The sequence below is a fragment of the Homalodisca vitripennis genome, chromosome 4 (genome assembly GCF_021130785.1).
Source record: "Homalodisca vitripennis isolate AUS2020 chromosome 4, UT_GWSS_2.1, whole genome shotgun sequence".
Classification (NCBI taxonomy): domain Eukaryota; kingdom Metazoa; phylum Arthropoda; class Insecta; order Hemiptera; family Cicadellidae; genus Homalodisca; species Homalodisca vitripennis.
Genome location: NC_060210.1, coordinates 161,137,832 through 161,164,695, shown reverse-complemented (window position 1 = coordinate 161,164,695; position 26,864 = coordinate 161,137,832). Strand labels below are relative to the sequence as shown.

The following is a 26,864-nucleotide window of genomic DNA, read 5'->3' as shown; positions in this document are numbered from 1 at the left end:
TCTACTGTTGAGTATTGTTTTTCACTTCCAGACAAAGTCCTAGAAAAGAAGGCAACAGGACGTCCATTTTGGCTCAGTGTAGCAGCTATTGCAACTCCTGAAGCATCAGTTTCGACTATCAATTGATTTTCCGGTTCAACAGTCACAAGAAATGATCTTTCTATATCCTTCTTAATGTTTTGAAAATCACTAGCGGCAATGGAGGTTGGTTCAATAGGAAAATTCTTACAGCTTACTAAACTTCTAATCTTGTCAGAAAACCTTGGTATCCATTTGGAGTAGTATGATAACAATCCAAGTGTTCGTTTAAGAGAAAGCAGCATCATGAGGCAGAGGCATGTCCAAAAGTGGTTGTAATCTCTCTGGGTCGGGACGTATAGTTCTATTTCTGATTTGATAGCCAAGGATAGATATAGTATCTTGAGCAAATTTACATTTCTTCAGGTTCAATGTTAGATTGTATTTCTTAGCCACAGCCATAAACTTTTCTAAATTTTTATCATGATCTTGCTTACCCATTCCTCCTATTGTAACATCATCAATATATGCGAAAGTACCTTCGAGTCCTTCTTCTGAAATAATCTTATTTATAGTCCTTTGGAAAGCGGACACGCCGTTGGTTACTCCAAAAGGAATGCGTTTGAACTGATACAACTGCCCATTAGCTTCAAAAGCGGTAAGTTGTTTTTCATGCTCTGGAATTGGTATCTGATGATAAGCACTAGACAAATCCAATGAACTGAAAGTATCAAATTTAGCAATTTTTTAACACAAGTGACTCGATATCTGGCAAATATGTTGATTAAATTGTAATGAAACTAAGAAAACCTTTACAATTCTCTTTTCCTTCTTATAACAAAAACGTTTTTGTTCTATGTAAACATTTACAAATATTCTACACACAGCTGATTGGAATCTTGTTGTTTATGGTATTTATTTGTTAAAATTTTATTGTGGTTATGTCTTTTGTTCTTGGTTTGAGTTCTGTTTTGTATGTTTTTAATTCAGTGTGGTGCTGATGAAGGGTTCTGTGAACTCAAAAATTAAACATGAGCACAGAATTTTTGTTTCTGTTTTTGTATAAACTTTAAAGTACTTATAGAGTATATATACACACACATATATATATATATATATATATATATATATATATATATAAATTTAAAATTATTTAAAGTTAAAATCATGGTCATAAGTTTGAGAATGAAATTAGTACTAGGTTTGGAATCGTTTGGGGGTTTGAATCAAGGTAATTCGTGTGTTACTGAACACACTGAATACGCACACATAGTGCTAAGTTACATTATTGTTAATATACTCATATTTGTATATGTAAAATATAGTACTTAATATCGTGTTACATTAAATATATATTTCCCATCAAAATAATGTGTGTTGGCGGCATACACTGAATTATGATTTACGTCAAAAACAAAATGTAAAACTGAAGGGGTTACGACAGCGACTGACAATGTGTAAAGACGTTAATAACATTGGCTGAGGCTACCATCCGTCTTGCCAGGCATCTCAGGCACGTCCGCGCGCTAGCAGTCTACGACAGTGACAGTGGTCTACACTACAGACTTACATGTCTATGAGAGGACTGATTCTGTGATTCTGTCGTTTTATTCTCGACGAACATAATTCAATGTTTACGGGTCAATAGGAATTATACATTTTTGCTATTAGAAACTCTGGACGGAAGTGAGAGTTATCCACGAATGGTCCTTCCAGATGATATTCCAATCCCATGTTAGTTTTACACCATTGCAAACACCATAAATATATACAGTTTTCGAGGAAAAATCTCTACCATGATTCGTTAGAAATATCTAAGTCAAAGATTAAATTGGACCGATTAGAAACTCCTACTCTAGATCAGGAAAGGGTGAAATACAGTGGAAAACTGTGAGGAATGTAATAAAAAATGTCTTTATTGCTGCGCACTATAGTGATGACTTGTGGAGGGACAGAATAGTAGCTAGAGTCGACTGCTACAGTGATATAATTGAACTGGAATACCTGTCTATGTACAGTACACGGAAAGGAGCCCATTGTTAAGGAAATGTGCGGTCACAGGTAGGTGCTCGACATCTTAGCCATAAATTTATCGACATCTTTCCTGGAAATACTCGGAGATCTAGAATGTCATATTTTCTACAAGGGGGAAATAGTATGCAGATTCTAGTAGCAATGTATTTTGGCTGTGTTTGGTATATTGTTGCTGCTAATAGTAATGTGGTCGCACCAAACTTGATAATGCAGTAAGTGACGTAACATCAGCTTAGGTGAAATATAAATTTAACCATCCTTCGAGCTGTTTACGCCGTATGGTTCTCTGAGGTAGCCATAGCAATGTCTCTTGCTCACCAGAGCTGCAGGAGTGGTGTGGGGCCAAGCATTGCCTCCATCCATCACATGTGGATGAGACCTCACTTCCACTACATTTATAATTATATGAAGCCAAGGAGGCTGTCATTAGTAGAAAATCTAATTTTGATAACCAATTTGGATATAAAACTTTTAAAATATAATTTGATACGGCAAGTTCTTAAAACGTCGACGGACGATGGGAGGTGATGTACGGATGGCAGAAAACTGTTATCTACTGTTTCAGGTCTTACAGACTCACCTGAGTTTACACCATTTCAACGTGTCCTTGGTAGGTATGAGTTGGTTGCTGTTACCTGGTGCCTGTCTACCTACATGAATGCAGGTCAAAGCTGACGAGAGATATGGTGACATACGACCATATATGTAGGAGTAAAGGCAGCAGATGTTGTGCCCGTCTACATCTTAGTTCACGAGTTGTCCTACCCAACATGCCTTCCGATTCACTCAGCGTCGAAGTATTAATTACACATTTATCTCATTATTTCGCATTCTCAGTGTTATACTCAAACAAAAAGATAGTTATTAGTGAATTTGACATTTCACCTTTACATTTTGTCAAGGGTAGGTAGGATTTATCTACTGCCTTCTCATTTTTGCACCACTATACGTGAAGTCAACGTCGAGATGAGAGGGACAATGAAGTCGGACGATGGAATTATCGCCTGTCATTTAGATAACAACTACAGTTTACGCAACAATCTTTGGTCTTTCACCTTTACATTTTGTCGAGGGTAGGTAGGGTTTGACTACTGCCTTCTCATTTTTGCACCACTATACGTGAAGTCAAAGTGTCGAGACGAGAGGGGCAATGAAGTCGGATGATGTAAATTATCGCCTGTCATTTAGATAACAACTACAGTTTACGCAGCAAACTTTCACCTTTTACCTTTACATTGTCTACCTACCATATTATCTCATCTCCTCTACCACCTCCATGAATACATGTCAAGCCTAAGTGTCAAGGGGCAAGGTGACAGACGATGTCTGGTGGTGGATTGACGGCATAGGAAATTGTGCCGTATAACTACTGCAACCCCCCCGGCATAATTTGACCTCTGACCTTTCATCAGGGCTAGACACCTACATCCAGCATGCGCCAGCATACATAATTTAATACTGTGTATGTGCTAGTGTTTGTGTCTTTAATGAAAATAGTTATTTATCATTACATATCATTATTTGTTAACTTGTTAATTTACTAATAATTATATGCAGTAACGTAAACTTACATCTTAGAAACTTATTAAATACTATAAAAGCTTAGTTTTATTTTAAATTAAAAAACCCACAAAATCACAGTGAAAGAATTAACGTCAAATTCAATGAAAATGGAAATTATTTTAAATTATAATTATATAAATTATATTAACGTGTACAAAAGCATCAGAGGAATGTTATGAAATATACATTTAATTGAATTATTTCTTCATAAATCAGAATACAATTGACAATAATTCTTTTCAAAAATCAACTGAGCATACAGAAACAGCTAGAAATAAAAATGAAATAATTTACTTTGTAAGAGCCCTTATGCCTCAGTCCAAGCATTAATAAATTGTAATCGTGCAAATAAACCGAACACCGAATAAAGGCTTCCAATTGACCTAGTTAGATGGTTACGAGTGTCTGATAAATTTATATTACATAATTAATTTTAACTGTTCGTTACAGTTCAATTAATTATCTAATAGGAGAATTAAAGGCTTAAACCACTTTTGCGATGTCTATGTAAAGGTGCACTCATCTAAATATATATAAAATTACAATACGTTAAAAAAAACTATGCTGACTTTGTTCAAGAATCATATAAATGTTTCCAGTTTGAAAATAAGGTATGGGCAAAATAGTAAGAAAAATATGATGTCACCTATCTTCCGCCTTACTCAGTTATACCAAAGTTATCCCCTGCATTTCCTTACGAAAAATAAATTATTCTGAATATTTGGATTTCTAAGATTCACTGTTCTAATCACATCTTGAGTTAGTTTAGAACTAAGCATACAGTGCATGCAAGTGTCTTCACGTATGATATTGATAATTTGAATTAGTGTAGTCTGAGGAAGGTTTTGAAAGGATATTCTACTTTCAGGTTTTCCTTCACTCAAAGACCTATATTATATAAGGTGTGGTATCTGTATACTAGAAAATTGTGAAACTGTTTTCGCAATTTTTTTATAGAAGTAGCTTTTGTGGATTTTTAAAATACTCATCTTAAAGTTCTGTCCAATTAATATTTTGTTTCGTGATTTGATAGATGGTTTTAGTTAATGATGATCACTCTTTTGAAAGTCAATCATAAGTTGTCAGACCAACACTGTCCCAAAAATAGTCTTCATTGGTCGCATTATATAATGTTCTTTGATTATGTCTGTTTATATACATAGAAATTGTCACTTCTTCTTATATTATATCATCGTATCATCTCCAAAATATCCCTTAAAAGCCTTAAAGTTACTCTTAATTAACAATAAAGTACTTCCAAAACATAATGAAATATTTTATCATCGTGAAATAACTTGTTATAATAGCTTAAACAATAAAAAATACAATGACTTGTGTTGAAGATTTGTTAAAAAATCTCGAAATACGATATATTATAAATGTATAAAGTCGTGTACGTTTATAATAGTAACCAGTGTAATGTCGTGCCAGAGAGTGACCACGATACCAGGTACAGTTGTCACGTAGAGTGGAGATCACACTGCCCACTGTGTTGCAGTCATAGTGATTCATTATAATCCTGAAGTTGAGATCCAATTTGCAGTATATAAGCACACACTCTGGTGTTCTTAACGGTTAAATATATGAAAGATCACACTGCCCACTGTGTTGTAGTCATAGTGATTCATTATAATCCTGAAGTTGAGATCCAATTTGCAGTATATAAGCACACACTCTGGTGTTCTTAACGGTTAAATATATGAAAGATCACACTGCCCACTGTGTTGTAGTCATAGTGATTCATTATAATCCTGAAGTTGAGATCCAATTTGCAGTATATAAGCACACACTCTGGTGTTCTAAACTGTTAAATGTATGAAAGATCACACTGCCCACTGTGTTGTAGTCATAGTGATTCATTATAATCCTGAAGTTGAGATCCAATTTGCAGTATATAAGCACACACTCTGGTGTTCTTAACGGTTAAATGTATGAAAGATCACACTGCCCACTGTGTTGTAGTCATAGTGATTCATTATAATCCTGAAGTTGAGATCCAATTTGCAGTATATAAGCACACACTCTTAACGGTTAAAATGTATGACAGATCACACTGCCCACTGTGTTGTAGTCATAGTGATTCATTATAAATCCTGAAGTTGAGATCCACTTTGCAGTATATAAGCACACACTCTGGTGTTCTTAACGGTTAAATATATGAAAGATCACACTGCCCACTGTGTTGTAGTCATAGTGATTCATAATAATCCTGAAGTTGAGATCCACTTTGCAGTATATAAGCACACACTCTGGTGTTCTTAACGGTTAAATATATGAAAGATCACACTGCCCACTGTGTTGTAGTCGTAGTGATTCATTATAATCCTGAAGTTGAAATCCAATTTGCAGTATATAAGCACACACTCTGGTGTTCTTAACGGTTAAATGTATGACAGATCACACTGCCCACTGTGTTGTAGTCATAGTGATTCATTATAATCCTGAAGTTGAGATCCACTTTGCAGTATATAAGCACACACTCTCTGGTGTTCTTAACGGTTAAATGTATGAAAGATCACACTGCCCACTGTGTTGTAGTCATAGTGATTCATTATAATCCTGAAGTTGAGATCCAATTTGCAGTATATAAGCACACACTCTGTTGTTCTTAACGGTTAAATATATGAAAGATCACACTGCCCACTGTGTTGTAGTCATAGTGATTCATTATAATCCTGAAGTTGAGATCCAATTTGCAGTATATAAGTACACACTCTGGTGTTCTTAACGGTTAAATGTATGAAAGATCACACTGCCCACTGTGTTGTAGTCATAGTGATTCATTATAATCCTGAAGTTGAGATCCAATTTGCAGTATATAAGCACACACTCTGGTGTTCTAAACTGTTAAATGTATGAATATATGTATGATATATATACATACATTTTCTGAACTACAAACAGGATTTTTTAGATACAAATATTTAAATAATAGTTTCTTACTGCCCTAAGTCTGTATTATTACAGATTTATTTTTTCACACCAACAGCCAGTCACCCTGTATATATGTTTTTTTTTTTTTTAATTAATTTTAAAAGAAATTTCAATTTTCTTACTTTTATTGGTATTAAGTATCACATAAAGTTATGTAAATTGCTTATCATGGTCTTTTTTTAATTGAAATTTTATGAACTTTCAAAAAGCACCAATAAAAAAATTATTTACAATGTAAATATTGGATAAAAATGCTGTTTTTTACATAATTACATAAATTTTCTGAAAAAAGGAAAACAATCGCTACAAACAGGATTTTTTAGATAAGAATTTTTAAATTATAGTTTCTTACTGCCCTAAGTCTATATTATTACCAGATTTATTTTTTTTTTCACACCAACAGCCAGTCACCCTGTATATATCGAAAAACAACATACATTGTATTAAGAAAGAGGTTTCCACTTATGAATTAAGAATCACAAAATATTCAATTGCACTTAAATTAAGAAAATTACAAGAAAAACCATGTCAAACAACTGAAGTTATAAATATTTAAAAAGTCATAGCCAATAGTTTGCTATAACTAAGAACAATTTTAGTGTTTTAAACTATTGCATTTGTAATAGCCGGTAATTACAAGAAAAACGAAATCCATTATCTTATGTTAATAGCTTATCTACAGAAATGGGAGGTTCTAAAACTTACAAGATTTAAAAATAAAAAAATATTATATATATACCTATATTATTTTTGTCTATGCTTGGATCATAATACATATTTATACACGAAACTGTGAATGTGGATGGGACAAGGACTAGCCAACTAACTAGAACGTAACTAATACCAGCTGATGGCGGAGTAATTTTATATTAGTTTAATGAACTTGTACATTAAAATATTTAAAAATTTAGGGTAAAATGTCAATTAATGCATGTGAATAAAATGTTATTTCTGTCTAAGCACACAAGAAAACTAACTATTTGAAACTATTACTATATTTTTAGTTTATTATTTATTTTTGTCATCATAGTTAACAATTACAGTAAATTAGACTTTATGAGAAAAGAAAATGAAGAATAAGAAGAAAATCAGCTGTAGTACTGCACACACTAGACTGGACGGTACCATAGATAAGTGAATGTGTGACGTACACAGTGTTTAGTTTATCCCTCACATCTGTTTCATAAACTGACCCAGTTCGTAGACACAACTCATATTGTTACCATCAAATACCACGTGCTGTTCGAATTATGCCTGGAAGATTGTGGTAACTTCTATTGTTTCTATTTTCAAATTGTTGCAAACGAAATATCCAGTTTTATTTCTTTACAAACTCTTGGCAACTACCACAGTAAAAGATAACTTAGAAGGTCATAGAGAAGCTAATACTTAGTTGTCTGTTGTCTTCCCTTGCAGTATAATAACTTAATCCCTGAACAGTTAGGTTTTAGGCCAGGCATATCAATTTTCGATGGTATGTTTAGTTTTATATCTAAAATTATTTCCTACTTGAACAGTAGAAAACATTTGATTGGATTCTTTGGCCTTAGTTGAACCTTTGATAAGACACAAACTTATTCTGCACAAGCGTGAAATTTTGGGTCTTAGGGAGGCAGTTTTGCTACTGGTTATACCTACCTACCTTGATGGTCACCGTCAACTTGTTCGATTCAATTTGTTGATAATAACATATGTCTTTTACCAGAATAAAAAAAAATATTCTGGAGTCTTTCAGGGATTTGTACTCAGTCCAATTCTTTTTAAACCATTGACACTTCAATTCTCTAAAAACACAAATCTTACAAAACTAAGTAAATGTACAGACAATCCCTATTTGCTTTTCTTCTAATCCGGATCCTTCTTTGGCAGTAACTTGCGCGTTTGTATACGTGAGATCATTGCTTCAATGGTTCACCAACCACACTCTTTAATTTCTCACTCACAGAAAACAAAGGCGAATAATCTTCAGGGCCGTTTTACCAATAGATTAAGTATCAGCCAAAATTTATACTCAATGATACTGAAGTCGCGCCGAGCTTAGCAACGTTTCAGCTTTCTTGATTTTATTATTGATAACTGACTATTTTAAAGTTATATTTTCAGGAGAAATAGTTGTTTCCAAACTATACCAAAACTGTGTTGTATCAAAACATTCGTCCTGTGTGAACCGAATGCCTCCAAACAAAACTTATAATTAAGTAAAAATTATTCAATACATAACAAAATTTCAAAATGGTTATCATTTTGTTTTTGTAACATTACTATCTTGTCATTGCAAAATTCTGAACTAAAACTACCACTCTTAATTCTTCTCTCTTATTTGAAACAATTTAATTCAAATTTTTGAAAAGCACAAAATAGTCGCATTTAAATTTGATAACAAACTATCGTTTCTATTATACGACCATATTTCTTAATCAAGTTCCTATAGAAAAACATTGATATTAAAGTACATCATACTATTTTACTGATAAGTACTATCTAAGTTTTTCGTTCGTCGGCATTAGCGCGTGTCTACTGAAACCCACGCTGATGGTTTTTTTTTCAAACTAAACGGAAAGGATATTTTACATTTGCATACAAAATTATTTTGATTTGTTGTCTTTCTTATAAACTGCCACGAGAATGTTTATAAGGATTTATAGCATACAACGTAATGCCTTCAAGAAAACGTCGGTTGTTCCGTTTAACGTTTAATCAAGCCCAGTATGGCAGTGACCCGTGTAAGTGTAGTACACGGCCGTCCAAGCCGCCTTGTTACGTTTCTGTCCCCTTGTAATCCTGTTTCAATTTCCCACCTCCCACTACGCGTGTCGTTGTAGAATGTACGTTCGACCACCAACCGCATAGTCCCAGGACACATCAACTTGTAGGAAAATTGCGTCCTTCCCAACAGACAGAATGGTTTTAAAATTATTTTAGACCTATATCAGGTTTACAGCCTATCTAATAGAACTAAAGTTTATCTGTAACATCTAAATCTATAATCTTCTCTTTTGAAAAAAAACCGTTCCGTTCGTTTCAAAAATTGACGCAATCATTAAAAATTTTCAACACTTTTTATGAAATCATTATTTTGACACATAATTTTCAAATAAGCCCCTAATGTTTTACCATTTGTATCTACAAGAATATGTTAAATCAATAATCTTTTGTCTTGAAAATGACCGTTCCGTTTATTTCCAAAATACGCGGACACCTGAAGAATTATCAACATTTTGGATAAATCGATTATTTCAACTTATTAACTGGATCCAAACCAAAATCAATAGTAACAATTTATTTACGTGACAACAAACATTATGTACCGACGGTGAGAAACCAATGAAGTTGTTTCAACATTTATAACACATAAAACAGTCATGACTCATATCACCTTCGAGGTCACTGGTGACAACCAACCGTATTCCAGTCATTAATATTAATGTTATAACATATTAAGATATTAGCTCGATGTTTAATTGTCCGTAGAACTAGATAATATAAGCGTTGCATTTTCTATTGATATATTTGTGGTACGTAATAACTACCACAAAAATATTTATTTTACAAAGACGGAGTTAGGGCTATCAAGTCGTCCCTTCCACTGGACGTTATATTAATATACAATGTATATACCACAATTTATGCAAAGAAGGTAAATTATTTCAAAAATTATACTTCAAATAAATGTTTCTTCACTCATATATCGCTAATTCTAAAATTTCCCACTTTCCCGAAACGTTTAAATTTGCCACACGTACGTCATGACTTAAATAAAAAATACTAAAGCATTTTCATGAAAATCAAACATTCTTAGGTAGTTGAAACAAGTTTACGACCTCTAGTGCATCTAGATTTCGTTTCTCAACTTCTCGATGGCATATAAAAAAGAAATTTAACACAAAACACACACACACACACACACACACACACACACACACACACACACACACCTCTTAACAGACTAATAACGGATTTTTTTCATGAAGATAGGGATTTTAACCTCATGACTACAGTATATAGAAAGTCAAAAGAATTTTTTTTAATACAAAACTATCTACAGGGGTTGAAATGAAGCTGCAATCCCTAGAAAAACTATATTATGTTTAATAATTCCAAGATATCCTACAACGATGAAATTTCACAACTTTTCAATGTCTCAGAAATATTAAATTTGATACACTCATCTAAGAGTTTTTGTAATAGTCAGTCCAAGATTTTTGACCTTGTCACTGTATGAAAGAGGACGACCGTTCAATATGAGTGTAGGAGAGTTGATCAAGTCGATACCGCTCAGAAATCTGGAAGTTCCAATAAGAATAGTTTGAGTCTTGCTTTCGTTAAGTTTCAGTCCGTGTTTGAAGGCCCACGTTGCAATAGCGTCAATGTCAGTGTTCATGTCAGCAACAATGTTTGGATAGTTTGAAATGGAAAAGTGGCTGTAAATTTGTAAATCGTCGGAATACAGGTGAAAAAATGAGTGTTTGATCATAGCAGTCAAATCGTCGATGTAAATTGAAAAAAGAAGAGGGCCAAGGACAGAGCCCTGTGGCACCCCTCGATTCACAGGTTTCCAGTAGGAGTCTTTGTCGTTGGACCTAACACACTGCTGACGATCTGACAGATACGACCCAAACCACTCCACACAGCCATCAGAGAATCCGATTTTAGACAATTTAAAAAGAAGCAACGGGTGGTAAACGCAGTCAAAAGCCTTAGAAAAATCAAAAAGCGTTAAAATAGTAACAAGCCTTTTGTCCATTGCCGAACGTATATCTTCAGTGATTTTTAAAAGAGCACTGGTTGTACTGTGATTAGTACGAAATCCTGATTGAAAGTTGGACAACATTTTATTGGATTCGAGAAAGAAACATACTTGTTGATGCACCACTCTCTCAAGGCATTTAGATAAAGCTGATAGAATGCTAATAGGTCTGAAATCTGAGGGGTCACCAGGACATGAACATTTAATAATGTTCATAATAATGTTGTTAATAATGTTGTGTTGAATAATGTTAAGAAACTAAGGAGAGGCAGGCAACACTGCAGAATCAGGACACTCCTGACCAATACCTCTAGAGGCGTTGAGTTAAGTATGTGAGTGAATAATGTAAATATGCAGATTCTTTAATTTAAATACCGACGTAATATTTTATACTTAGGTTTTTAATAGATACCCTTAATTGTAGTATTTCACACACTAAATCGGTATTAGTTATTCATAATGGTTTACTCTCCTTTTCTTATGACTATAGTGTTTAATGATTAATTGTAGAAAGCCTCAGAGGAGAGTGATAAATATGGATTGGATATTGCTTTGAAAGATTATGCTTTAACACTGTGAGTTAACGTGACTTCTAATAAAAATGACTAACATAATTTTATACCTACGGTTTAACGTACACAAAGTGCCTTCATTACTTCCTGGTATTTTCTAATATTTTAGTTGGATGTTTGTACAAAAATATCTTACCGTCATTTTATATCAGAGGTATTTAATATTGGCATTTTAGCAATTATATAAATACTATATATTACGCTCTTTAGATTGCTACAGCTTAAATGAAGGTTACGCAATGAATAAAAGTTGTTTGATAAAACTATTTTAAAATATGCCTGACTATTAATATACAAAATTGAGTACACCACACCACAACCATGTGTTACGTATGACAAGTCTCGCTGTGATTGCTTGCAAGATTTCAACTTTATAGTTCATTTCATTCTCAATATGTTCTGAGGATACATAGAGTACAGGCAATCATACAGGAAAGAAACGTCCCGAGACAACCTACTAAGTGATATGTAATACTCAGCCAAATTCCATGGTTGGTCACGTACCATCACAAACCATTTTTGTCTATACAGAAATTAAGTTTCGTGTAAAATTAAAAGTCTGCACATGAAATTTTCTCAAGATATCTTACTTACCACATGATAATTCACATATTTGTTCAGTTAGGTTTCATAGCATTGTTCTAATAATACAATTTCCGGTGTTCTAAGGATACTTATAACGTATTTGTATTATTGCAACAAGAATAAGAAAAGTCTGGCTGATGTGTACACAAAAATGCATAGTTACTACGAGCAAGGTATTTTAAGACTAAAATAAAATAGCAAAGATAATATCTAATAAAACAGAAAATATCAAATTAAAGCCGATGAAGTTTTATTAAATCAGAAACTAATGTCTAATGAATCAGGAAACTTTTTGACGCAAACTCTTCTATAAATATAACTCCATCTTCAGTTTACTTATTCAATTTGTAAAACAGTATTTTTATCCACACACGAAAATAAAATACTCAGTAACTAACAAGTTTATACCTCTTCCTTGGACAAGTAATTACTTTAGAACCTCCTTCAGTGGATTTGAGAAATCAGTCTATTATTTATTCCAATCAATATCACCTCGGAGTCTTTCCCTACCACAAACACATTGTAGACTGCTGAGCGTGGGTCTTTGTAGATACCAACCTTCATATTTCATTATCTGACATATTGTTGACACATACTAAGAAAGAAAATGATTTTTTCCCGTAAAAGTGACCTTGTAATTGTTGTATGACAAGTGGATAATCTTAAGGGTCGTTTATGCTATCCCAATGTCTGAGACACCAACTCGTGGACAATGGGTATCCTAATCCCTGCAGTGAAGGGTTACATCACTGTGGGACTGTAGCTGTCAGACAACACTGTACACAATGGTAGGACAGGTCTGTACAGGACTGGGCTATTGTGTGACGACGAGTTTGTTCATTCGGATCTGGAAAATATGTTACGTAACCCAAATATTCCATTGTCCTCAGTATCTGAAGAGCGTTATGTGTGCCATGCCGATATACGAATTCTTAATTTTGTAATTGTCTGACATTTCATGGCACATGCGCTCAACTCTGGGTCAGAGTAATAGTCGTATTTGAAGTAGCTTTTAATTTCATAGTCCACGGAATATTTGAGCGACCTTTCCTTTTACGTTCTTAATTCTTAAAAATACACGATTTTCGTGATCACATATAATGTAGAAGCCGTCTCTCCCTACCTCCAACTAATCTTTCTCACAAATTCACAATACAAATACTCGTATTAGCGATCAAGCGATTTTGATGAAGAAATTAACTTAAACTAAATACATACCAATATTACCATTCCATCGATTCTGTCAAATATTACAGCAACTTGAAATGTCTCTATGTATTCATAATCTACATTTATTTCATTAACCATTTTCACTATTCCCAAAATTAAGAACATTTAAAATAAAAATACAACCAAATTCTGATTTTCTTGATTTTTTATCATCCCATAAACTTGTATGTAACTGTCGACAAATGAGAATGAAATTTTTCCCCCATACAAAGTATGTTTTAGCTACTTTTTCAGAGCAAAGACTACAAAATTTAGTGCTTCATCGTAGTTTTACGCTATATGTCCACAAAATTGTTCTTTCAATTTTTTACCGTGCACTAATAATACAATTCATTACAAGAGTTGATTATTAATAATTTAAACGTTTTCTATACACTAATGTTTTAGTGTTACAGAAATCAAATCGTTTCTTTTTGGTGAAATCCGTTTCAATTTAAGATAAAATAATAAGATAAATAATAAGATAAAAGTGCGAACATTTTTCGGTTACTGTGACCTGCACAATTATCGTAATTTCGTTAAAAAATTGAACACGTGAAATAGTTTTATGGTTACCAAACTAATAATTTATTTTATTCAAAACATTCAGTTACTATATATACTTGAAAATATTTGTCAAAAATATATTAAATTATGTTAATGACTAGAAAATATTATACAGGGACATTCAAAAGCCTAACTATATTACTATGCGTAAGGAATATATAAGCTAATATCGTAAAGGGAGGCATTTTTCGATCTAGTATTAATATCATACTAGAAAAGAGTGTTTGACTATAAAAAGGTCATTTTAAGCCCATTATTGGAGAACTTGGAGCCAAACTCAAGAATGTCGTTCAGGTTTTCATTAAACAAGTTAGAAGTTGAAAGAGAGGAAGTAAGAAAACCCTCTTGATTTTAAAGCTCCAGCATATTCTTCACCTTTTTGTCGTATCTTTCTCAATGTTCCTAGAATAGAATTTTTGTGATGTTAACAATGCTCTTAATTATAATAAATATAACATGTATACTTGTAATAAATAGCAGTAGTTTGTTCAATTTTCGGAACTATTTTTATAAGCGGCTTCTTTATTTAATAAGAAATTACATATAACATTTAATTAATCAAAACACCTACAATTATTTTATTTTATTCTATGCTGATTTACTGAAGAGTTTAAGTTGAACTAAAACCTGCCACATTTTTCTGAACCTCCTGTAAGCTGTTAGTTAGTCTAAAAGCTCTTCTCTTTTATGGGATTAAGAGCAAGATCTAGACTGGTACAGCGTACAAAGTTTTAATGTCGTAGATTCAAAGATTAGTCTTTGAAAAATACGCAGTATTGTTTTGAAAGCCAAGAGAGGCGGATTTGTATGTGGAGCACCCGGTTTTTCACCGATATATATTCTTGCCTGCCTGATGCTTTAGAGATCTTAATCTGCGATAATTGATATCTCTACTTATCTAATTAATCAATAAAATATTCTGATATGTCAACCTGGTTTACTTTCTGTCACTCCTCAGACATTTTTCAATCTAGCTATAGATTCATAACAATTGTTTCAATCCGAAGTAAAATTATAAACTTTTGTTATAAAACATTTATTTATAGGGTAAATAAAGTGATATTAAATTAAATCATGATTCCGTATTAATACACACATCAGTTATCTCTCTTTTTTTATTAATTGGTATGAATGGTCTTGTTTACAAGTGCTTACGTATTCTCGAGTTTTGGGGTAAGGCAAAGAGGAGCATACCTGCGTATATTCCCCTCCATCTGTGGCAGGGGAGCCGAACTTTACCCTTAACAGTCCAAACACACGCACATGAAAGGTTTGGTTGGTGCTTTGGTTGTTCGTAGAACTAGAACAATGAAGTTTTGTATTATTTTGTGTTCATTCTCTAGAGACCTGGTAACTATTCGACTTCCTTCCAATAGTTTTAAGTTCAGTAATGGTTGACTAAGTCAATTTAAAAATATAATTGAGTAAAATCCTCTAGGTTTTAGGTGGTAGTTGTTGTACAAAGAAGTTTAGTATTTGAATTGTAGTTCACTCATAAGTTTGTCCATGTATTGATTAATTCAATGAATAGATGTTGTATATTAGATTATATGTTGTGTAAAACATACAGATCCTCTAGGTTTTAGGTGGTAGTTGTTGTACAAAGAAGTTGAGTATTTGAATTGTAGTTCACTCATAAGTTTGTTCCATTGTATTGATTAATTTAATGAATTGAGTAAAATGTTGTATGATACAACTTATATTTGAATTCATATTCACGTGATTTGTTTTCCCATCTGTATTGACTAAGTCAATTTAAAAATAATTGAGTAAAATCCTCTAGGTTTTAGGTGGTAGTTGTTGTACAAAGAAGTTGAGTATTTGAATTGTAGTTCACTCATAAGTTTGTCCCACTGTATTGACTAAGTCAATTTAAAAAATATAATTGAGTAAAATCCTCTAGGTTTTAGGTGGTAGTTGTTGTACAAAGAAGTTGAGTATTTGAATTGTAGTTCACTCATAAGTTTGTTCCATTGTATTGACTAAGTCAATTTAAAAATATAATTGAGTAAAATCCTCTAGGTTTTAGGTGGTAGTTGTTGTACAAAGAAGTTGAGTATTTGAATTGTAGTTCACTCATAAGTTTGTTCCATTGTATTGACTAAGTCAATTTAAAAATATAATTGAGTAAAATCCTCTAGGTTTTAGGTGGTAGTTGTTGTACAAAGAAGTTGAGTATTTGAATTGTAGTTCACTCATAAGTTTGTTCCATTGTATTGATTAATTCAATGAATAGATGTTGTATATTAGATACAACTTATATGACTTCATATTACATGTGATTTGTTTTATCTGATAGACAAGAAACATACAGATCCTCTGTAACGGAAGTTAGTACTTAACATGGTTACAGTTTAAGTTGATTTCATAGAAATCAGCCTATTGTAATCATCGTCAATTCGGAATTTTCTTCGATCGTGAACCCTGGTATCTAAATTTATCTTAAACCAAAAACTTATATATGTATATATAAAAATTATCCTGAACATACATATATAAAATTACCCTGAACGTAGGCAAACAAAGATTTATAGTTCATTGCATATTATCATCAACATATTTGGTGTTAGTTTTATTTGTTTATACTTTGCTGTGTGGTTATAATGTTACTGTGATCATAGCATAATTGACCAGACACGTATCTGGAAATAAAATATTATGAAAGGGTAGTATGATGCTCATTTATTTGTTATAGTAGTCCTATAGAGTGAGTTTCATGTCCTGTGTGTTACTTTAAATGGTCATACACAATAATGTTTGTACATCTCGTAAGATTTCCAGATACAAAGTTTATACAGTATACAAAATTTAAGGAATAAAATTGTTAATACGAGAACTATTGTAGCACTCAATAGATGCAGACTAATCGAAGTGCATAGGCAGTGTTTACACATAGCTTGTATGAATTTATTAGCCGGTCTCAACCAATAAAACGATTCAATATGGCAGTGATTCACATTTGGACCAAATTTTGATAACAGGTATGTCTGAACATAATCAAAATTTAAACTTTTATCAGAAATTTCAACCGATTTCAAGCAAATTTTGTCTTACTTATGTTTTACATTTTTTAAGGCTTGAGTATAAGGTTTCAAGATTAAAATTACGTTAAAGTGCCAGCGATAAGGGTTATTGTCCATGAGTGTTGTGCGAATTAAACATCTAAAACTAATAATGCATTCTTTGTTTGAAGTTTATTTTTGACGATGCAAGGATCGGGAAGGAAACCGAATTTTTCCAGACATTTTACATAGTTCAGTTCCTGTTTCCTTCACAATTCTTCCATCGTAAAAAATAAACTCCAAACAAAGCATTGATTTTCGGTACAGACCCGGAACCAGTAAACAGATCTAAGACCTTAAGAGTTTGCATCTTAAGTTAACAAAACTTGAAAAAAAAATAGGCCTAAACAATGTGATTTGCCTAATGTTGTTGCATGTTCAGTTTGACATTTAGAGATGACGGCTACATGTGAAATCTACTTTACTCAGACTGAGCCGACTGATATTTGTAACCGAAATTACCATTATTCCAGGTACAATACAGTATTCGTGTTGGTTATTACAACAGGAATATTATTATGGTAAAAAAGAAGAATTTTCCTGATTATGTAAACATTTTTATGCAGAATGTTAATAACCTCTTTACTATTCATATAAAGACTGCTTAAACAGAAGCGTGGCTCATAGCTGAAAAGTTCATATGTCATATTATATGTCAAATGTCATACTATATTTTTCTGCATCCATTATCTTTACGATGAATTAATTCCATGTTTATGACTAAAACTTCAACCACAATTAATATAAAGTATTTAATATCTTCCAGATAATTCCTTGTAGAGGATATTATTAAGGGTTGTTATTTAAGGAAATTATAATATATTTTAAGATATGTAGATTTTAACTAAAAGTATAGGCGTACCACATTGTCATGAAATATTTAGGGTGCAAACCTGGAAAATTTTCACTGTTTCTATCATAGTAGGTGTTGGCAGTGATTTATTTTCTTCCAGGCTACCTTCCAGGCAGAGAACGAAGAGCGCAGGGTACGAAACAACTAGCAAAAATTCCATATTCATCCTTGTCAAAAAAGAACAAGACGTTTGGTTTAATAAGCTATGAATTTAGGAAGAACTAATTATCTTTTGCTTTGTGTGGAACTATAATCCATTCTTCGTTTAATTGTTTTCTAGTTTCTCAATTAAAACTACAGTCCAAGGTTTGTTTGTACCTTAAAGGAAGCTATAGTAGCTCCTTATTAAGGTAGAAAATAATCTGGATTCGGATATTAGGGGAGTTGGGTACATCACCAAGGTTATAAATTATTATTTAAAATAGGATTTGTAAATTTATTTGATCCACGGGACCCACTAAAAGACAACAGTTTGAACATCCAGCTCACAAGAGTTCAGATTCTGAAAATAAAACAAGTCAGGAAGCCTGAAGTAGTTTTTACTAAGTGTAATCTATCCCTGATCGCATGACCACATGCTACATATTGCTGTTTAAAAATACGCATTTGTACTTATCAAAATAACTAAAGCGAAAAACGGAAAACCCTTCCGCAACCTCATTGTTTCACTCGGACCTATCCGTGCTAAGATTGATTTATTGGTTAAGAATCAATTTGTTAATACAACAATCTTAAAATCCATCGTAATATCTCCTCATGTTTTACTTTTGTATTGAGGTTAATGGGATCAAACAGTATAGTGGAGATACGGGACAACCTTGCGCTATGAATTAGATTTTTAGAGGTTTTGATACATGATGTCATTTAGTATATCTTGGATGTGAATTTACTCTTTTCATGCCTGAGACTCCCTACAAACGATTTTTTGTTTTACTAAATACTTATTATATAGACAGAGTATATCCTATATCCCCCATCGCCCGACAAATTTCGATGTTATGATTTGATATAGAAGATTGTGGAATGATAGCTGTCTCTATTAATCGTCATTGGCTCTAGGGCCTTATTGGGATTCATTTTGTTAGAAAATTTTATTGTGTTTTCCCCCCAGAAGATAGGTGTTTGTTCAACATGAATTTTATTAAATAACAATAGAGGGAGTTGATGCAGCGTGAAGAAATTCTAAAATGTGTTTTTGTATTAATAGTTTTTCCTTCCAAACTCATCAAATCTAATGTTTTGATTATGCATTTGATTATGCTTATACAAATTACAAATCAATAACTTATAAAAAAAGTTATAAAGTTATAAAAAATTTTAAAAGCATTAATGAGTTTCTGAAACAACTAAAACGCTAGGATATTTGTAAAATGTTATTCGCTAAGTTTCCCATTGCATTGAGAACACGTCAGATTAACCAATTAAAAAAGAAATATTTCATAATATAGTTTACAAGTAAGGAACCTGTATTCAAATATAAGTACGGTACTTATGTAATGTAACTAGTACTTACATAGTACAGAAGGTCCCGCACAGATGTCGTGTTGTACACCGTTCACTGCCGCGGTAAACCTACCAAGAATCTATTCTATGATCCAATTAGAAACTTAGGCAAATTTCTGTATGTAATTAATACCAGCTATATAGAATAATGGAATATATATATTATTAAATATACAATTAATACAATTGTAATTAACCATTACGAGAATGCGTTATAGAATTGTCCTTAGTCAAATTCCTAAATTTTAGTAATAATTTACTAGTTTTAAATGTTATTTTCTTAAGCCAGATTGTATTAAAAATATATTGTTTCCTTAGATCATAACTCGTCTAAAATATAGGCCTATAGCATAACATACCCAATTTTTAACTCATACTTGTAAACTCCTTAAATGGTAACAGTTCAATAGAAAATATTTCTATTTATTAATTATTTGTATTTATTGAATACAGTAGTTTATCACATTACATAACACTTTATCTCAGTGATCACTGTTTCTTTTATTTTGAACAGCTTCTGTGCTGGTATTATCTCAATTAATTATTTTACTCCTTTAAAAATATTTTTATGCGCTATATGTCTATTTGGTTTCATACAAAATCGCCAAAAAGAAAGCTGAAGATTCCAATCCTACTTCGCTGGTTGAAAGCGGCTACAAAATTATGCTTCACTTTGATCTCAAGTCACGAATCTCTTTCAACATAACATCTTTAGATGAGATAAAAAGATCTTGGAAGGCTATTTTTAGAGGTCATTTACTGATTGAAACATGTTTCAAATAAAAAATTTCCTTTATCAGTAAAATATTATACAACCTTCACATTTCCTTTACATTGCATACCTGAAATGAACCTCTCCTCCAACATATTGACAGACTGTGCACAGATTTTGGTCTACGTAAAAGATTTTACTTTAAATGTTTTATGTTCTATAAAACATATAAGCATAGCTCAAACTTTCAAATTTTATCTTTATTCCTACATTGTAAGAAAACGATAACAGTTATTAAGCTATGCTCTATTATTTGTTACATTTACTCTGCAAAACGTAACTTACGGTACTTAATAGTAAAAGAGTAGCGTCTACGACCTTTATCTTCTCAGTCGTGTGGTCTCATTAAGAGTATATGTTGTGGTAGACTATTCTTAAAACTAGCGTACTCATTCAATTATTAATATTTTGTGGATTATAAACCAATAGTTTACAATAGGTCGACAATAATTTTATATATATATATGTGTGTGTGTGTGTGTGTGTGTGTGTGTGTGTGTGTGTGTGTGTGTGTGTGTGTGTGTGTGTGTGTGTGTGTGTGTGTGTGTGTGTGTGTGTGTGTGTGTGTGTGTGTGTGTGTGTGTGTGTGTGTGTGTGTGTGTGTGTGTGTGTGTGTGTGTGTGTGTGTGTGTGTGTGTGTGTGTGTGTGTGTGTGTGTGTGTGTGTGTGTGTGTGTGTGTGGTGTGTGTGTGTGTGTGTGTGTGTGTGTGTGTGTGTGTGTGTGTGTGTGTGTGTGTGTGTGTGTCTTCTATTATCGAACGGCCATATGTTATTAATGAATTTATCGAGTAAAAGTAAATGTGATATTATACGTTTTATTCGTCATATAACAGAGAGTAGAGTTAAATTTAGTCTCCGCGGTATTTGGCAGGAAGTACCGTATTAAATTAATTTGAATTTTCAGATCGAATCATAAGGATATTTGAAAATAAGGTAAAACGAATTGTGTTTAACTTGTCATTGATTTAAAGTAATTAACCGGTTATTCGTCACTGTTTTGGCGATCTTAGTCAAGTGGATGAAAATGTTCCTGTGAATAGAGTGAAATCTTGCGTGAAATTTTGATTTCTGGATCAACAGCTTGTACAGGCAATCTATAAATTAAACTTCTGATGTTTCGTATAAAGAATAATATTTCATACAATATGGTCTATCAATTCTTGTTTAGTTGCAAATTGTATATGCACGCCTTAACGATGGTTATCATCAACCGCTTGAAGATAACCGAAAGTTTCGATAATTTTATTTCAAGATAATCCAAATCACTATTCTAAAAACCTATAGTCTTTCGTGGAGTGATCGACTTTTCTCATTTTTCCTGTCATCAGTAATGGTATTTTGAGGTTCCGTCACTCTGAAATTTAAAAAATCAAACCAACATAAAACTTATTTTTACAAGTAATTCTTTTTCCATTTTTTATACAGCATACCTATCGTCTTAGGCTTAAATTATATGAGATCTTATAATTTGTGATTAAAATAGTTATACTTTTTCTGTTCTGATAACTGTATGCTTTGATCTGTATTTTTTAATTTACTCTTACTTTCAGGAGTGTATAAGACATTTTATAGTGACGTGTTGTGTAATCATGACTCTGATTGGACACTCAAATTCTCTTTCGTTTTAAGTGTTGAGTTATCAGAGTTGTATTGGACATTTAACTTTTCAAGAGCCTAAAACAATTAATGGTCGTATACCATTGGCCAGTTGGACGTTCGGGATATTTAGTGGTTAAGTTGGAGCAGTATATACAACTATATCAGTAAAATAAATTAATTCACAAATGCCAACTTGAAAATATTGAAGCATCTGAGTGAGCGCAATGTAATTTGCACAGTAAACTGAATTCCTTTGTGGAAAGTTTACATTCGTTTAATATGATATAATTGTATTTTCAGATATTCGGATCACCGAGCACACCAGTCTTGGAGAACCCGGAGTATCAGACTCGGTGGTACTTCAAATATTTCCTCGGTAAACGTAAGTACTGCTTGTCTTCAAATATCATAAATACAGTCGTGGCACCGTAAAACTAGATAACAAATAAAGTACAAATAGACCATGGTTCTCAGTGCATGTTTACACTTTAATATCCAACATATTATCCACTTTAGTGCTATATAATATGTTTAGTGCTTTAGCGAATAGTTAACTGTTTTTAACAGTTGTTGTCGACATGAGACAACACCATAGATCACCACATATTAGAGGGCTGCGGTGACTAGAGATCCGGTACACTTAATTGGACAACGCTGATCTTATCGGATAATAAAAGGAGAATTAAAATTAAGTGTGTTTGGATGGACGCAAAGTAGTAGAGGTCCAATGTTCATGGACAGACTTACAATAAACTGATTTTTAACAGCAGATTTAGATTTAACTCATGTTGTATTTTTGATGTCCCATTCTTTTAAGCAACCAGGATCGAACATGTTTGAACTGACCACATGTTGAGTGGTTACCAAAAGTTCTCGTCACGTGATAACACAGAACGGTCCAGTGCAAAGTGTCTGAACCTCACAGTCGTCCCGTGTATCTTGTGGAATATAAGATAGCGTCAAAAGCAAACTAGTATATTTCTAATGTTGTCATGTTGGCGAAATACCGTTGGCTGCATAACTGGTGTATTTTCAAAGCCACCTTGAGACTGACAGTACGGCTTTGTCTTCGAAATTGTTATATCAATTGTATATCCGTATCCGTAAGTTGTCACGAGGCTGGTGATATACGATTCTCAGGAAAGTATTACCAATCCTTGTATGTTGAGTTTTTATCAAAATCGTTGCCGAAAGCATTTTCAGTTTCACTATAATACTGATGAGAGGGATCGACTTTTATGAGGATGGCGAGAGAGTGATTTCTCGGTAAAGCTATAGTGTATTCTTAATAATTCTTTAGGGTTGGTAATAGAACAGAGCTATTTGATTTAGTTGTCGTAGTGGGAGTAGTGTTGGGGGATAATTTTATACCCACAGTTTATAGGTTGTGTAATTAATGTAATAAAGCTAGTGTCAGTTACGTGATACAATGTTTACTATCTTCTTTCTATATAAATGTTTTGTGAACCTTGCTCTATGGATTTCTTTCTCTGAATTCATCACTTAAATATCTTGTAATGGTGTGCTTGTATGAAGAAAACTTAATTTGCATTTATTTTGTGCTTAGAAAAACTTAAAGCTAACTATCAAATTATATGGATTCTATACTTATTGAGGACGTTTTATATAACAGAGTGGAATTTTATATTTAATGATTTTTTGATATAACAGTAGACTTATTAACCCGAATAACCTAGACCTCTAGATGTTAAGGTATTGAACTATACGTTTGGACACAGTATGAAATGTTAAAGCTAAAGCCTGGATAATGTCGGTCTTCCTGTCACTCAACTCCCCCCCTTCCCTTAACCTATATTACCTCCCCTTCGTTCCACTTCTCTTGATTGTTTATCTTTGCCACTATGAGTATAAATATAATTATTTTTTCTATTAGAATTTTAATAATTTAGCTCCCAACTAAGAAGTGCTGACACGATCGGAGTTAGTTCTCTGACATTCAGACATATTATCTCTCAAGTTTTGCTAAAAAATATATTGGACTTTTACATTCATACAACATTTCATCTGAAAAGTAACACATACAGAACCAAGATTATTAGTTATAAAACTTTTAGAAACAATTTAAGTTGTTTCACGATTTCAATATGTTTTAATTCTTTCAAAAATACGGGGCTTCTAATGTCTTTGTAAAGAAAAGTATACAACAGATTAATTAAGAACATAACAAAAGACGCAAGGCACAGACAGACGGTCAGACTTTCCTTTTACTTTTTGACCCTAAAACTAATAGAGCACTTCCTTGCACTAAATTAAACCTATAGAAACAAATTTAAAGTCTCAAGGATTTTTGTATCAAAAGTTACCACACAGATAACGACTCGGTTTGAATAAGGCCCTATCACAACCTCAATAATAGAGGGTATCTAATAATAATTTGTAATTATTACACTCTATCAAACTTCACCATTTGATTTTTCAGATCAAACAAATAAGAAATGTCATATAAAGTACACTGTAGTTCTATCTTACATAGTTTACCAAGATAAATTACATTTTAAAGTAAATAAAGTTATATAGTTGAAACTTTGTAAAATCTTTAGTATAATTAGGAGCTGTTTTAAAAAATTAACAGAAACATATAATACTAGATTTTAAAATGGCGGCCTTATAAAATAAAATGTCCTAACTGTAACAACTTAAAATCGGGAGATTTCATGAACATCTTTACAAGTCCCTTTAATGAAATCTGGGTTGCGCTTATATCACCATTCTGCTATCAAATTTTGCTTAAGAGTTTTACTGAGCATCATAACTCATTCAAAATAATACTAATTGATTTATTTAAGTTATTTAACTGCTGATTAATGATCAGATAGTTATTGCAACTATCAGCTGAAATTAATTAATTATTGTTTTTGAACAATTGCTACTACATGTTCTTGGATGCATGACATGTCGTATTAACAAATTGATCTTTAAATGTTGTGTTGTTTGGGAATCAAAACATATCATGTATTGGAATAAAATATAAGTTACAAATAGTACGATAGTTAGTTCACAAAATTGTATTATTATATTTTTAGTGTTAATCAGTTGATTTGCTAAAGAAAACAATTCACTTACGTTCATTACTTAACTTTTCAGTCGATTGTTGCATTTAATAGGTCAGTTGTTACTAGTTTACTGTTTCTGGTTAAATTACGTAAACAGTGTTACTAACAGTAAGATAAAGACGAAGTTCAATAAATTATGTAAAATAGGTCTTATTTATACTAAAATTGTTGTAGTTTGAACCTTATACCTCTATTCAATTTAAAGTATAATTTTTCTATAAACACAAACAGACGTACATACTGTAAACTAAGCAAGGTATGACTATACTTTGTCAGACATTTCTTACTTAATTTGACCTCAACACCAAATTGTAAGTATTGATAGAGTAATTTGAGGACACCCGGTATATTTATATCAGCTTCATAGCAACAACGTGGAATAGATTCATCCTCAAAACTATTAATGTACCCTCAGTTGCATATTTTCAAATCTCAGTCATAATTATATGAAAATGTTCAACATTGTAACCAGAAAACGTAATTACAATTTTCTTGAGAACTATTTAAAATAGAATGACAATTCAAAATTGAGGTCTACTAAAACTAAAATATCCAAAAGTCCACAAAAAATGTTGATCCTAAATAAGATTGCATCTATTAAGGTAGTGCTGAGATTTATATATTTTTAATTTTACAGTCACCGCTTTTATGACAGATTTTTGTTAAAGATATACAAAAACGTTTTCATTTCTTTACTAAGAACTCTAGGCATTTACAAAGAAAACTTTGAACAGCCGATAGCCTTTGTAATCAGTCAGTCGTAGGTGGTCTATTTCTGTAGATTTACCTGACCAGTGCCAACTGTGAATTACAACTGGCCGAATGCCACTCAGCCTTCCTTATATGCAATAATAAACACTACCTTTTCTCTTCAACTATCAGTACACACTAGTATAATAGTCTACTTCTGGAGATTTAACCGACTAGTGAAGACTGTAAAATACAACTGACCGAATGCCACTCAGCCTTCCTTATATGCAATAATAAACACTACCTTTTCTCTTCAACTATCAGTACACACTAGTATAATAGTCTACTTCTGGAGATTTAACCGACTAGTGAAGACTGTAAAATACAACTGGCCGAATGCCACTCAGCCTTCCTTATATGCAATAATAAACACTACCTTTTCTCTTCAACTATCAGTACACACTAGTATAATAGTCTACTTCTGGAGATTTAACCGACTAGTGAAGACTGTAAAATACAACTGGCCGAATGCCACTCAGCCTTCCTTATATGCAATAATAAACACTACCTTTTCTCTTCAACTATCAGTACACACTAGTATAATAGTCTACTTCTGGAGATTTAACCGACTAATGGAGACTGTAAAATACAACTGACCGAATGCCACTCAGCCTTCCTTATATGCAATAAATAAACACTACCTCTTATGTTCAACTGTCAGTACACACTAGTATGGTTGTATGTTGTATTTGTATTTTGAATTCTGTACTGAACATGTTTAAACCTTTCTAAGAGGGGTCATATAGGTTGGTTTTTATCTGCCTGTAGAACATATACTGGGCACATCATAAACCGATGTCACTTAATCCTGGACAACCCAATGGCTATCAAAGAGCAATGGTGTCACTACCACAATGGCAAGATATAGGGATAAAAATGGCCGGTCGATAGGTCTAGTTTACTGCTGTTGGAATGGCTGGGGCTTCCTTGATGATAAAGGCATTTTGTAGCCTTAAACATAAGAGAGTAACTGTTTAAAGAAATATTTTACAAAAAAACTTAAAAGGAAAACCTCCCCAAAT

General features: G+C 32.6%; 1 protein-coding gene across 1 annotated transcript in view; it reads left to right on the top strand.

Moving 5' to 3' along the window:
• The window catches only part of LOC124361252 (GTPase-activating Rap/Ran-GAP domain-like protein 3), a 102,455-nt gene that overhangs the window by 24,274 nt on the left and 51,317 nt on the right, over window positions 1-26,864 (top strand). The window contains 1 exon segment of the mRNA XM_046815297.1: window positions 22,319-22,400. Within this exon segment, the coding sequence (XP_046671253.1) occupies window positions 22,319-22,400 (82 nt within the window).